The 13,159-nt window shown below is 44.6% G+C and overlaps 2 protein-coding genes across 2 annotated transcripts; both read right to left on the reverse strand.

The window, feature by feature from the left end:
• Nucleotides 1-206: 206 nt before the first annotated feature.
• On the reverse strand, nucleotides 207-3,242 carry LOC4335054 (deoxymugineic acid synthase 1). The gene is made up of 2 exons (XM_015778674.3): nucleotides 2,329-3,242; nucleotides 207-816 (listed from the first exon to the last, which is right to left on the reverse strand). Exons 1-2 carry the CDS (start codon nucleotides 3,115-3,117, stop codon nucleotides 592-594), a joined length of 1,014 nt encoding a protein of 337 aa, XP_015634160.1. The 5' UTR covers nucleotides 3,118-3,242; the 3' UTR covers nucleotides 207-591.
• Nucleotides 3,243-6,541: 3,299 nt separating this feature from the next.
• LOC9268838 (probable protein phosphatase 2C 37) lies at nucleotides 6,542-12,726 on the reverse strand. The gene is made up of 4 exons (XM_066309945.1): nucleotides 12,227-12,726; nucleotides 11,502-11,867; nucleotides 10,015-10,120; nucleotides 6,542-7,326 (listed from the first exon to the last, which is right to left on the reverse strand). The coding sequence occupies exons 1-4, from the start codon at nucleotides 12,698-12,700 to the stop codon at nucleotides 6,968-6,970; spliced, it is 1,305 nt and encodes a 434-aa protein (XP_066166042.1). The 5' UTR covers nucleotides 12,701-12,726; the 3' UTR covers nucleotides 6,542-6,967.
• Nucleotides 12,727-13,159: the final 433 nt, after the last annotated feature.

The raw sequence follows: 13,159 nt of genomic DNA on the forward strand, positions 1-13,159 counted from the left end.
ATGGTTGTCCTGGAGTTCTGCAGCTGCTGCGGCAACGTCGATGCCTCCAAACAGTTCATAATCTAGAACTGTTATGACAGATTAATAACTCTATTCTTCAATTGTTCTTTACTTCAAAATGAGTGGCAAAATATAATTTCTCTAACTAGTAGTAGGTCAGGACTCACGAGTTACTAGAGATTAGCGATATAGTATAAGATAGGTACTCGTATGTTTATAAAAAATTTATGGCGGTCTTTATTAATAATAAGGCCATTTTTAACTCAAGACACTATACGTAGTTTCTATAAACTTCACATCATGTACTAGACACTACTCTTCCAATGCAAACACCACTATTTCATACTTAAATTTAATACTACTTATCTCACATAATGTCTTGGATGTCTCATGCAAGACATGGTTTCCTTCTCTTTTCTTATTTATCCACTTGCCACATCATTTTTTATCCTAGGTGGCAGCTTATTTAATGCTATAGACACCATCATAATTATTGAGTTGGGAATGACCTAGCATCGATGATCCATATAAACACAAGACAGTATTTTGACCAGCACAATGATGCGAATAGAGATCTAGTCGTTGCCGTCGTCAGATCTCGCCGTCCCAGAGGTCGTGGAGGGACTTGTACGGGCCGTCCGGCGAGACGAAGTAGTTTCCATGGCAGGCTCGCCGCTGCGGCACGCCGGCGATCATCGCCTTGTCTTGGTCGCTGAGCTCCCAGTCGAAGATGTCCATGTTCTGCTTCATCCGGCCCTCGTTGAAGCTCCTCGCCACCATGCACACGCCTTGCTCGTACAGCCACCTTAACGCCACCTGCATCACAAACCAAGAGATAATTAATTAATTGAGTTATATATTGATGTTTGTATATATATAGTAGTTTTACATAAAACTGTAGGATATAAACCTTTGTTAATTGAATACTGTAATTATGTATGTAATTAACCCAATCGATCGAATTTTTGGTCTTGCATTTTCCTTGTTTGTTAGGACGAAGGGAATATTACTGTTATTGATTGTGAATTCAGTTATTTGGGGAGACAATTAGGCCTGGTTTAGTTCCTAAATTTTTTTTTCCCAAAAACATCATATCATATTTTTGAAAACAAAAAATAATTACACAATTTGTTTGGAAATCACGAGACGAACCTTTTGAGCCTAATTAGTACATGATTAGTCAAAGTGCTACAGTAACCCATATGAGCTAATGACAGCTTAATTAGGCTCAAAAGACTCGTCTCGCGGTTTTCATGCGAGTTATGAAATTAGTTTTTTCATTAGTGTCCAAAAATTCCTTTCGACATCCTGTCAAATATCCGATGTGATAAAAAAAATTCGCGAACTAAACATGCCTTAATAGCTGTATTTTTCTAGTGTGTAGGAGGAAATTAGACCAGATGGCATGGCAGCTGTGTTCCAGAGGTGTTAGGTAAAATTTTCGCATTAGCAATGATGGGGACTAACTTGAGATGAGAGATAACAGGAGTTTTTTTTAGAGGGGAGAGATAACAGGAGTTTAGAGGGTAAGGTTCATTTAGTTGATATTAAATTTAGCATTTGCTTCAGTTACTGCAACTGAAACTACAACCATTACATTTTTTTTTCTCAAAGCTCAGGTAGGATAGAATAAAACAACAGTAGATAAAAAAAAAAGACACAACGACACCAACCAAAAAAAATAAGCAACATATTCAAAGTTTTAAGTCTATTGCTAAATTTTCATCCAAAATTTTTAAAAAACTGCATAACGATTAACTCTAAATTCTGGAGCATATATGACTTGTTGTGTGTCCACTTCACACCTATGAATTATTGAGAATTAGTTTCTCCACCAACTCACACTACTAAACCCCGCCCCCTTTTCGAGGCCAAACAGGACTTTTCAGCAGAGTCTATTTTGATTGTTGTAAATTTTTCATTTATCAAATTTAATTCTTGTCGTGGTTATTTTCTCCTAGCACCATGGCCATTCTATACTTCCATAAACCATGAAAAAGGTCAAACTATAATAAAAATCATTGGAGTACACAAGTTTATATAACAACAATTCAATTATTTTAATTGAAACAGCTAATACCATTCTGAACTGTAGAAGTCAACCAGTCTGAACTTTTTCTTTCTTAGTTTTATTTTATCACCTGAGCAATCATCTTGCCTCTCATGGCGGCAACCGTCACATCTCATTCTAGATTTATTTTCCATGTGACGGAGAGAATAGTTTCAAAGAATAATAATTCAGTATTTTAACTGGAGCAGCTAATGTCAATAGAATTGTAGAAGTCAACGATTTTAATTGATTTTTTTCTTAGTTTTTTTTTTTTTTACCTGAGCGATCGTCTTGCATCTCGCGGCGGCGACGTCGTGCAGCACGCCGCTGTTCATGACGGCGTCGGAGCCCCAGTGCGCGCCGTGCGCGCCGAGCGGCGAGTAGGCGGCGACGACGACGCCGCCCTCGCCACACACCTCCCGCACCTTCTCCTGCCGCCACCCGACGTTCATCTCCACCTGGTTCACCGCCGGCGGCACGGCGGCGAGCGCGAGCAGCCGCGACATCTTGGCGGCGGAGAAGTTGCTGACGCCGATGGACCTCGCGAGGCCCAGCCGGTGGCACTCCTCCATGCCGCGCCACACGCCCTCCATGTCGAACGGCACCAGGCCGCGGCTCAGGTCGTCCCACGTCAGCTCGCCGGCGGCGTCCTTCTTGCCGATGGCGACGGGCCAGTGGATGAGGAAGAGGTCGACGTAGTCGAGGCCGAGCCGGGACAGCGACTCCCGGAGCGCGGCGACCACGCGCGGCGGGTGCGCGTCGGCCATGGAGAGCTTGGTGGTGACGAACAGCTCGCCGCGGGACGCCACGGCGCCGCAGCGCACGGCCTCGGCGACGGCGGCGCCGACCGCGCCCTCGGTGCCGTACACCGCCGCGGTGTCGAGGTGGCGGTAGCCGAGGCGCACGGCGTGCGCGATGGTCGCCGCCAGGTCGGCCGGCGGGGTCGACGAGCCGGTGCCGAAGCCCAGCACCGGCATCGCGTGGCCCGAGTTGAGCGTGACGCACGGCACGGCGGTCGCCGCCGCCGCCGGCGTGGCGCCGCCGTGGTGCACGTCGGAAGCAGCCATCGATCGAACGGGTTCTTGGGATTGGGTTTGTGGTCGCTGAGAGTGGATTCGTTGTCTATTCGGATGTTAATTATAAAGACTCTTTCTAAATCGTGCTGAGTAGTACTAGTAAGAATTATTAGTCTTGTAAGCTTGGGAGACAAGAAGCAAAGGGTTAGAGTCATCACACGTTAAAAAAAAAAGTCAAGTCCACGACACAGACGGCTTTCTTTTTCTTTTTCTTTTTTTTACCTAAGTTGTAGTGCAACCACAAAATTTCTAATCGAAATCGGAACTACTACATCCCAATTTGTTTTCCAACAAATCGAGCATTGTTTCCCTGCTCATCGAAAAAATTTTCACCACTATATAGAAACATGTTTCATATTATTAAAAACGGTGAAACACATTCAAATTATGAATTGAAATTTTTTTTCTAACGTACGAAATATAGAATTTCAACCATTGAAACATTTCGACACAAAGAAACATCAAGTACATCGGTTGAAACATCGAAAAAGCACCGTACACACCCATTTGGTATTCTCGTACTCCACTCCTGCATGGTCCCAACGGTGAGACATCAGTGCCAACCTCCTCAAACACGAGACGAGACGAAAGGTTTGAGGCAGTGGTAGAGCCAAAAATTTCTCCAGACACATGGCTCAATTAATCAATTCTCCCTCCGTACTCGTAAAGAAAATCGTTTTGGACAGCGACACGATCTCCAAAACACAACATTGACTTCTTGTTTCTATAAAAATATTTATTAAAAAATAATATATTATACTTTTATGAAATTATTTTTCAAGACAAATCTATTCATATATTTTTTACATTTTTAAACTCAACAAATTGAGAGTTATTTATGATTTATATTTCTAAGGTTTGACTTAAGTATTGTCCTTAACGACTTACTTTATAAGTATGAAGAGAGTACAGTATAATTTACATATGCTTTAGCCTTAACTGCCCTACTCGTGGTTCCACCCCTAGTTTAAGGAGAGAAGGGTCATCGCTGCCTAGCCACACGAGCTCGACGCTAAGGCCACCGCATATCACCGCCTTTAATCTTGCCCCGGAACTGGATGTACTCGTACTGAACATTTGGTGATTACCCACCAGGACTTCCTGACACCGGCCACCACGCCATCGAAGGCTTCAGGGTGTTTGGAGTCACGACGTGTGCGAGCGTGGCGCCTGACACTGAGCGTTTTCGATTTCTAATGTACTTGGATAAACCGTTGTTTTTTTTCATAGTAGTAGTAATTTTTTTCACAATAAATATCAATATCTCATTTATGCACATCAAGTCCAAATATTAGTGGTTTTAGGATTTTTGAGTGTTTTAATGGTAAACATTTTGTGAAGATTCAATGTAGTAAAGGAATTTATCGGAAAAAGACTGAATTACCCTATGATTTTTTGCGCTCATCCAAGTTACCCCCTGAATAACAATACATAACATTTTAAACCCATCAACTTTGCAAAGTGGACAAATTACCCCCCCCCACCCCGCGACACTCTAGGGCGGTTTTGCTCTTTAGTGACACACATGTGATAGTCAGTCAGCCAAAACAAGTAAAAGAAAATTTTATTGGACCCACTTGTTCGCCCAATCCCTCTTCTTCTCCCCTCCTCTGCGCCCCTTCCTAAGGCAAGCAACACTAGGGTTTTGGGGCAATGCACGCTAGCGGAGCTAGCAGAGTTGACTCTTGGCAGCGGAGCAAAGTGGAACCAAGATCCAAAGAGGCGATGCTTCGTGGTGGAGCTAGCATAGGCGAGTGGTGTTGAGTTCATGGAGCTCACCGTCAATCTCACCGCTCTTCCACTTCAAGCTTGAAACCACCTGTATCGCCTCCGCCGTGAGTTCACCATTGCTTCCGTCGTATTTGCTAGATCTAAGTTGTGTTGTTGAGGCCATAAGGGAGCAGTAGGTTTATGTGTTTGGTAGCACAACGAGGGAGCGGAGGAACTCTAGCATCGACCGCGCGGTGGAGTTGGTGCTGCCGAAATGACGCTGTGGGGAGAGATTGAGAGAGAAGAGGAGCTGGACAACTGGCGTTCGACGACAGCAACCAAGCAGCGTCCGATGATGCTCTAGCAGTAGATGAAGAAAGAGGACATAGCAACTGATATGTAGGGTCCACTAGCTTGATATGTAAGTATGGAAGCATGAGGTGGAGGCTGACATGTGGGGCCAGCGCCACATGTGCGCCTACGTAGGACCAAAACCACATTCAAATCGATTTAGAGAGTAATTTATCCGGATTACAAAGTCCACATTTAAAAGTGTTTGTATTGTTATCTAGGGGTAAATCGGATGTGTGCAAAAGTTCAAAGGTAATTCGGACTTTTTTCAAAATTCATTTGTACGAATTGAATCGAAGTTATTTAAATAATTAAATAGACATGACTAAGGATCGGATTGCTTATCATTTCAATTCTATGGAACGCTATAATGTTTCATTGGACAGTCACATGTTTTAGTACGATCGTGTCATAGTTACAGCAGAAAAGTGAAACGCCGAAAAGTGAAACGCCGCATAAAAACAACAAAATACTGGTATGTTTCACTAGATAATTGTTCCATTGGAATATTTCATTCTGTGTGTTTAGTCATTGGACCAATTGTCTGGAAATATTGCATTGACTCCTCAATGTTTGCATGCAAATATCAATATATATTTGTAAATATGACGAATTGTTCTTTCGTTATTAGTCAAAAGAAAATGAGTGTGTTCGGCTGCCATTTGTTTAGCAGCGGCTGCAGCAATTCAAAATTGCTGCAGCTTACAGCGACTTTGAACTGCCGCAGCCGCAGCGGCTGCAGCAGCCATACCTGCCGAACAGAGCCATACCTGCCGCCGAACAGAGCCAATGTTGGAGAGAAGGACTATCATCTGTTCTTAGGACCATCGTATTTTTGTAAGTATATTCTTGCATATTCAGGGAGTTTGCACTTACCCCTACTCTAGGAATATTTGGCATCACCAAACATTTCAAGCATGCTTATAGCATGCACAGGTAATACGAGCACGCAAGTATTGTGATGTGAATGTGGCGTGTTTAGGTTTTGTACGTACGTCTAGTTGCCTAAAAGACCAAAGAGTTTGAAAAGGGGAGGTGGTCTTTTGTCACTCTCCTTGTCGCTTATGCATATATGCTTTATGGAACCGTTTATTAATTACTAATAACTAAAGTAAAATAGTTTAAATTCTAAAAAAATTAATTTATGGGTATAACTTATCCTTACTGATTTATAAGCACATACTGTAAAAAAGACTATAATTAAAAAAATCACAAAAACACCTTGAAAATTAAGTTTTAATAAGATGGCTTATAAACATAAGCGAAATGAGACTATACATGTCCCACTTTGATTTGTCAGTAACTACATTTGATTGGATCATAGATAGATTAACAGGCATCCACAAAAAAACAGTAACTGCAAGCCACAGGGCTCCATGAGAAAATGGAATATAATAATAAATAATGTACATAATGTCTCATGACATTTTGCATATTTGCAATTTCTTTTTTGTTATCTCCTTTTATCTCTATGGATGGCAATGTTTGCATCCATTCTCCTTTTTTTTTTTCCACTGGACTCTTCCCAGTGAACATAACCGACAAAGAACTACTAGGAAGCTAGTAAAATTGAAAGAAGAAAAAAGAAAGAACAAAGAAAATTTCAGAGTTCAGACCACCCCAACTTTCAGAAACAACTCCTCCCTTTGTTCTAACAACCACTACTAGAGCTTGCTTTTGTGAGGGTTGAACATAACAAAGGCTAAAACATGAAGGAAAATGAAGCAGCCAGATAAATTCTTATTGTGATCTGAGACCAGGCTACCTCCATGATCTCTGCCTACCCTCTTCCTTTCAGATCAATCACAACGACACTAATGTTATCTGAACTCTCCCTGCCGAGGGCGAGGCGCGCAAGGAGAGCAGCGGCACGGTAGCAGCGAGGCTCAGATTCTTGGCCTACCGCTGCTGCCGGAGCACCGGCGCTGCTGGAAGCGGCTTCGCCGCTCCTAGCTGCGCGACGCCCACTGGTGGGGCTCCCGTCTTCAAGGCATTGTCGAGCGACATCGCTGGCCGTCTCGTTTGAGATCACATCCCACATCCCATCGCTCGCGAGGATGAGGCATTCGTCGTCGACGGTCCTCACGGTTATGGTGATGTCTGGCTCACATATGACTTCAGGCTTTAGGTACTTGTCTCCTGCGTGAACATATTTAGAATAATTGAGAGTAACATACATGATACTGAATTAGTTTACATAAAGAATCTCATAAAGTAAGTAATATACAGGAAAGGAAATAAATTTTCAAACATTTCAAATGGTATTGCATTGAATTCTAGTAAATGAGAAGATTCATGGTATTACATAGTATTTTCAGGAATCCTATTTAGTTTCATGAAAGAAAAAGGAGAAGATGACACATATAAACCTAACGAACTAGTGAAATCGAGAACATTATTATGGCTACGGCATTTCAAGAACTCCATCCAAATATTTAAGCCACAGATACCTCTGAAGCTACAATGAAAGGATACACAGGGACCAGCCCTTTTGCAATGAAAAGCTTAAGCATCAAAACAGGGGCAAACGTGAGATGCAGAAACATAAAATATTCTATAACCACTCAGTAACTACTAGAATGTAGGGAAATTTGTACTGCCTATATCAAGGGAAGGTGATGTATCATGTATAAGCCTATAATGACAAGTTGGACAGATAAGTATTTTGAAAGAACACATTTCCTTTGACCTTTTGGGCCAAGTAAACTGCTTCCTTCTGCTGCACATAAATTATATTATCATTATATTAATTAATCTACTATATAAAGTAGGAATCTTCATTGATTCAAAATACTTAATAAGTGATAAGTAGTGTGGTGCTTCCTATATGTGAAATGGGCAATTCCTACAACCAAAATGGTGTGTCTGTAATATAATACAACCCTCTCCAACTTGAAACCTGATATATAAACATACTACCACTGAACTCTAGTTTAAAACAGAGCTTGTGAGATAGACAGATAAAAACTATTTTAAGAAAAAGTGGTTTATCAGAAACAACATCAGATCTGCAGAGACAATATTTTCTATGTTATTTGATTATAAACATTCGATATGAAGTACAATTATATAGTTTTGAAATCAAATAGACTGACAAGGTTCTACAATGGTGCAAGTTGAGCTTTTCTCTATTGTCAAAAGGTCCAAATTATTACTACCCAAGGTATTTCCTTTGTCAATCCTGAAAGCTAGATTAAAAAAGGTGTAACATCACTATTGGGAACTTAGGATACAACAGAGGACAACGTCACTAGCCTAATCAAACATATATGTCCCACTTATTTATGAAGATCATTTCTTTTAGTCAGTTGGTTAGGTTACAATCAGAGCAACTAATAAAAAGAGCTAGCACTTTCACAGATGGTGAATCAGAGATGAACGCGTGTCTTTTATGTCTAATCCATCTTTCTTCTTTCAGACATCTGATAATATAACTAAATGAAATAACACCATACAGGCACTGCCAAATGTTAGGCCTAATGGCTAAAGTGAGATGGACTGGGTACATATGGTCATTTTCTTGATAAGCCAGATAATATGGCACAAACCGGTGGGGTCAGTGATGTGACTGTGTATCAACTCAACAAACTGCCAAGTAACATCTACTAGAAGCTCATTAGAAGCTGGAATTGTACCTTTTATCTTTGTCATAGTTAATTGTATAAACCACAAAAAAAAGTTGGTACCTTCGGACAGATGCAAATATCCTATGTAACTAAAGTGTAAAAAACCTTAAATTCATAGGGTACCATGCTATTGTCATATTCATAACCTTCCTGCCACGAAACTTGCATATAATACTTATTTTCCTCATAGTCTTAAAGCAGGAACATCCTTATTTGACCTAGATTCTGTCACCAGGCAGTTTTTGATTGGTCAAGGGGTGGAAAGATGCAGAGCAATAGGTTCCTTTTTATGTTTGGAAGAACATGCAGAGCGACAAATGTAACCACCCTTTGTGATATAGTATTACCTTCCGATCTTTTGTTTATTTCCATTTCCCCCAACCTCGTTGGGGGCAACATGATAGTTTAAGAACAACTGGACACGTCTTAGAAACTGACTTGCCAATGGAGCTTCAGTGGTTTAGCCCAATGATCAAGCAAAACCAAAAGGCTAGTGAACAATAAACAAATGATATCCAGAGCAACTAAACTAGAATGGCAAGGCATTACCAACCATATATAATTGGTCTCCCTAACTCCAGATTATGTGCACAAGTACAACTCCTGACTACTTCTATTAGAGCAAGTTTAATATTATAGCCAACTACTAGCTCCAATTTATCTATAGCCAATCTAATAGCTCATTTATACAATAGTTACATAATACACTATTAATACCTGGTCCCACCAGTCATACACACACTGCGTATTGGAGTCTGTGCTATAGCTGGCTACAAATCTGTAATCTGCTACTCTTCTCTCTCCTTATTTATCTTCTTAAAATATGTTTGCAGCTGGCTTATAGCCTACTATTGTACCTGCTCTTAGCAGACTTCTTTTCGAAACATTTACTCATTGAGTACATGTTTCCGCGTGAAATCAAAACCCACGCCAAGACGAACACGTGAGCGACAGAAATTGGTTTTATTGTGGCTCCAAGTTCTATCCAAAGCTAGCTAGCTACGCAAACATTCAGATTGTGCCACCCACTGCTAGCTGTATCATGTGGTCTTAAGTGAATCATGTGTGCAGCTAGCAGCCAAGACATTGTAGCCCAGGACACAGGCAATTTCAGTTCTTCTACAGCAGAGTAGCAAACACAACACACAAAGATAGTGCCTGCAGACAGAATTTAGATCAATGATGATGACGATGACATTACCTAATGCTCGCGACATGGCGAGGATGCCACGCACCCTCGGCCCGTTGAGGTACACCACCCGGCCACCCACCGCCTCGATCCGCGCCTTCTCGTCCGGCCGGTCCGGCTGCATAATTCACCGTCAATTATAGTACCATGTAATCTAGGTTCGTCAGCAGCAAGATCACACTTATGATTAGCAAGATACAAGAGCAAGATTAGGTTAATCACACTACCACATCCAGCACGAATATTGTCGCACCAACCACTGCCCCCATCTCCTACCCCCCTCATGGACCTACCACAGCCAACCACACCCAGCCAATTTTCCCCTTCTTTTTTCCCCCTTTCCACAGAAAAGGAAGCTCTGACCAGTGTGGGTCCACAATCCATCTCAGGAAGAGCAAAAATAAAAAAGAAAAAAAGAAAAAAAAAGAGGCAAAGGGACAGCAACTTCACAGTACACAGGAGCAGGGACAGGTGGCAGAGGTGGCGGCCAACCCCCTCTCACTGCTCACGTGGGCCCCACCAGACAGCAGCAAAGCAGCTGGCCCCACACTCTGACCAGTCTTATCCCCCCACGTGCCCCGCGCGAGAGCAACACGTGTCCCCCTCCAGGAAAGCGATGGATTAAGGCCCTGTATAGATGGGACTAAAACTTTCAAGTCCCTATCACATCGGATGTTTGAAAATTAATTATAAATATTAAACGTAGACTATTAATAAAACTCATCCATAATCTTGGACTAATTTGCGAGACGAATCTAATGAGCCTAATTAATCCATGATTAGCCTATGTGATGCTACAGTAAACATTCTCTAATTATAGATTAATTAGTCTTAAAAAATTTGTCTCGTGAATTAGCTTTTATTTATGTAATTAGTTTTGTAAGTAGTCTATATTTAATACTCTAAATTAGTGTCTAAAGACAGGAACTAAAGTTAAGTCCCTGGATCTAAACACCACCTAAAACACTTCGGAATCCCCCCCCCCTCCCCCGCCCAACACCACGTGGGCCGCGCCCCTCCGCAGCCACCCCCGAGGTTCCCACAAATTCTCCAAATTGCCACTGCCCTTTCTACTCGCATTAATGAGAGGGCCAAAACAAAAACAGACCATAATAAGAGAAGAAAAAAAGATACTAGTAATTATTTTTTTTATTATTATTTTTTAATACGAGGTGATAATCTTTTTTGTGATGACGCTAGCGGGGTCCACGTCGGCGAGCACGGCAAGGCGAGGCGATCCATGTCTCTCCGACAAGCGAGAGCGACCTCTCTCTTTTTCTCCGGTCGCCGGCGGCCAACCACGCGTCGCCGGCGAGGCAGCCGCGGCCGCGAAGGTTCCGGAGAGGCGACACCTCGGCTGGGGCCCACCCCCCGCAGGAGTCAACGGTAAACGGCAGCGCGAGACTTGGAATATTTTGGCAGGTACGGTCAAAGCCGTGGTGTGAGGGACACGTGTGCGTGTGAGGAGGGTGCCACGTAGGAATGGAAGGGCTGATTACCTTGTGGTCGGAGGAGAGGGGGAGGGGGTCGCCGGCGCGGCAGAGGACGGCGCGGGAGTCGCCGCAGTTGGAGACGACGAGGCGGTCGCGGACGAGGAGGGCGACGACGGCGGTGGAGCCGATGATGGCGCCCGTCTGCCCCGACAGCGGGCACCGGCACGCCGGCACGGTGGCGCGCCCGCACGCGCACGCCACCGCCGCCAGCGCGTCCACCCGGCCGAAGCTCCGCGACAGCGCCGCCCGCCACGCCCTCTCCTCCTCCTCCTCCTCCATCGCCGCCGGTTGCCGCTGCCGCAGCGCCGCCGCCTCCGCCACCATCTCCTCCGCCACGATCACGTGCATTTGCTCCCGGCACAGCGCGGACACCTGCTTTTTTTTTTTTGTCCATCGATCACACCAAAAAAAAGAGAAAACCAAACAAACACACGTCACTGATCGAGCAGTGGTAGTAAAAACCAAAAACGAAAATTAAACGACAAATTTTATAAAAAAAAAACGTGTCGACCTCGGTTTCGATGGTGCTAGAACATTGCCAGGTGGATCAAACAGTGCAATGCGGTACAACACAACAGCAGCATTTTCGCAATCAATCAATCCAATCTCTATCTCTTTTTCTCTCTCTCTCTCTCTGTTTTTTTTTTCTTTCTAACCCAAGATTATGATGAGTAGGATTAGCATGAAATAATGATGGGATTAAGCAAAGGATTAGCGGGGGGGCGACGTACATGGGGGCCGCCATGGCCGTCGAAGACGGCGAAGAAGTGCATCGGCGAGCCGTCGAGCCAGGTGCAGAAGGAGGGCCGGAGCGAGACGGCGTCCTCCATGTCGCGCATCCGCCCCGCGAGCGAGACGGACCCGAACGCGACGGGCCACACCGCGGCCGCCGTCGACGCCCCGGACGGGAGCGGGAGCCGCCGCGCCGCGGCGCCGGCGGTGGAGGAGCACCCGTCGTCGTCGCGGTCGGACGAGCAGTCGGAGGAAGCCGCCGACGAGGTCGGGGACGGGGACGGCGACGCGGAGGAGGCCGGGAGGCTCCTCTTCTCGCCCCCACCGTTGCTGCTGTTGTCCCCGTCCTCGGACGCGGCGGCGGCGGCGGGGACGTAGCGGCGCCTGCGCAGGCGGTGGCATTCCTGGGCGGCCGCGGGGGGGTGGTCCCCATCGCCACCCGGCATGTTGACGCCGGCGCTAGCCATCACCATCACCGATCATGGGAAGGGAGGAGGAGGAGAGGGAAGAGGAGGAGGGAGGTAGAAGAAGAGGGGTTGGGGTTGGGGGGAGGTGGTTTCCGTGGGGGGTGGGGGGTGGGGCCCGCATGGACGCGACGTGGCGAGGGGGTGACACGTGTCCGGGGACTGCGGGGGGCGCGTGGTGCGCGCGCCGTCGGGCGGTTTGGCTGCGCGCCTCTCTTCCCTGGTTTTCGCCCTCCCCGAGCCCGGTTTGGCCGGCCCCTGCTGCTGCTACATCACCACCCAACTACCAAACAAACCAAAAGAGCCCCATCCTTTGACATATTAGAGAAAAGACGAAATGATATATTTACAAATATAAAATAATTTGTAAATTAAAATTTTATATATGTATTTTTAATGTTCTAAATAAAGATTGGAAAATAAACTATGATAAAAGGTCCTAAAATCAACTTCAAATCTAAAGCTAAA

Source organism: Oryza sativa, chromosome 4 (assembly GCF_034140825.1).
Source record: "Oryza sativa Japonica Group chromosome 4, ASM3414082v1".
NCBI classification, from domain to species: domain Eukaryota; kingdom Viridiplantae; phylum Streptophyta; class Magnoliopsida; order Poales; family Poaceae; genus Oryza; species Oryza sativa.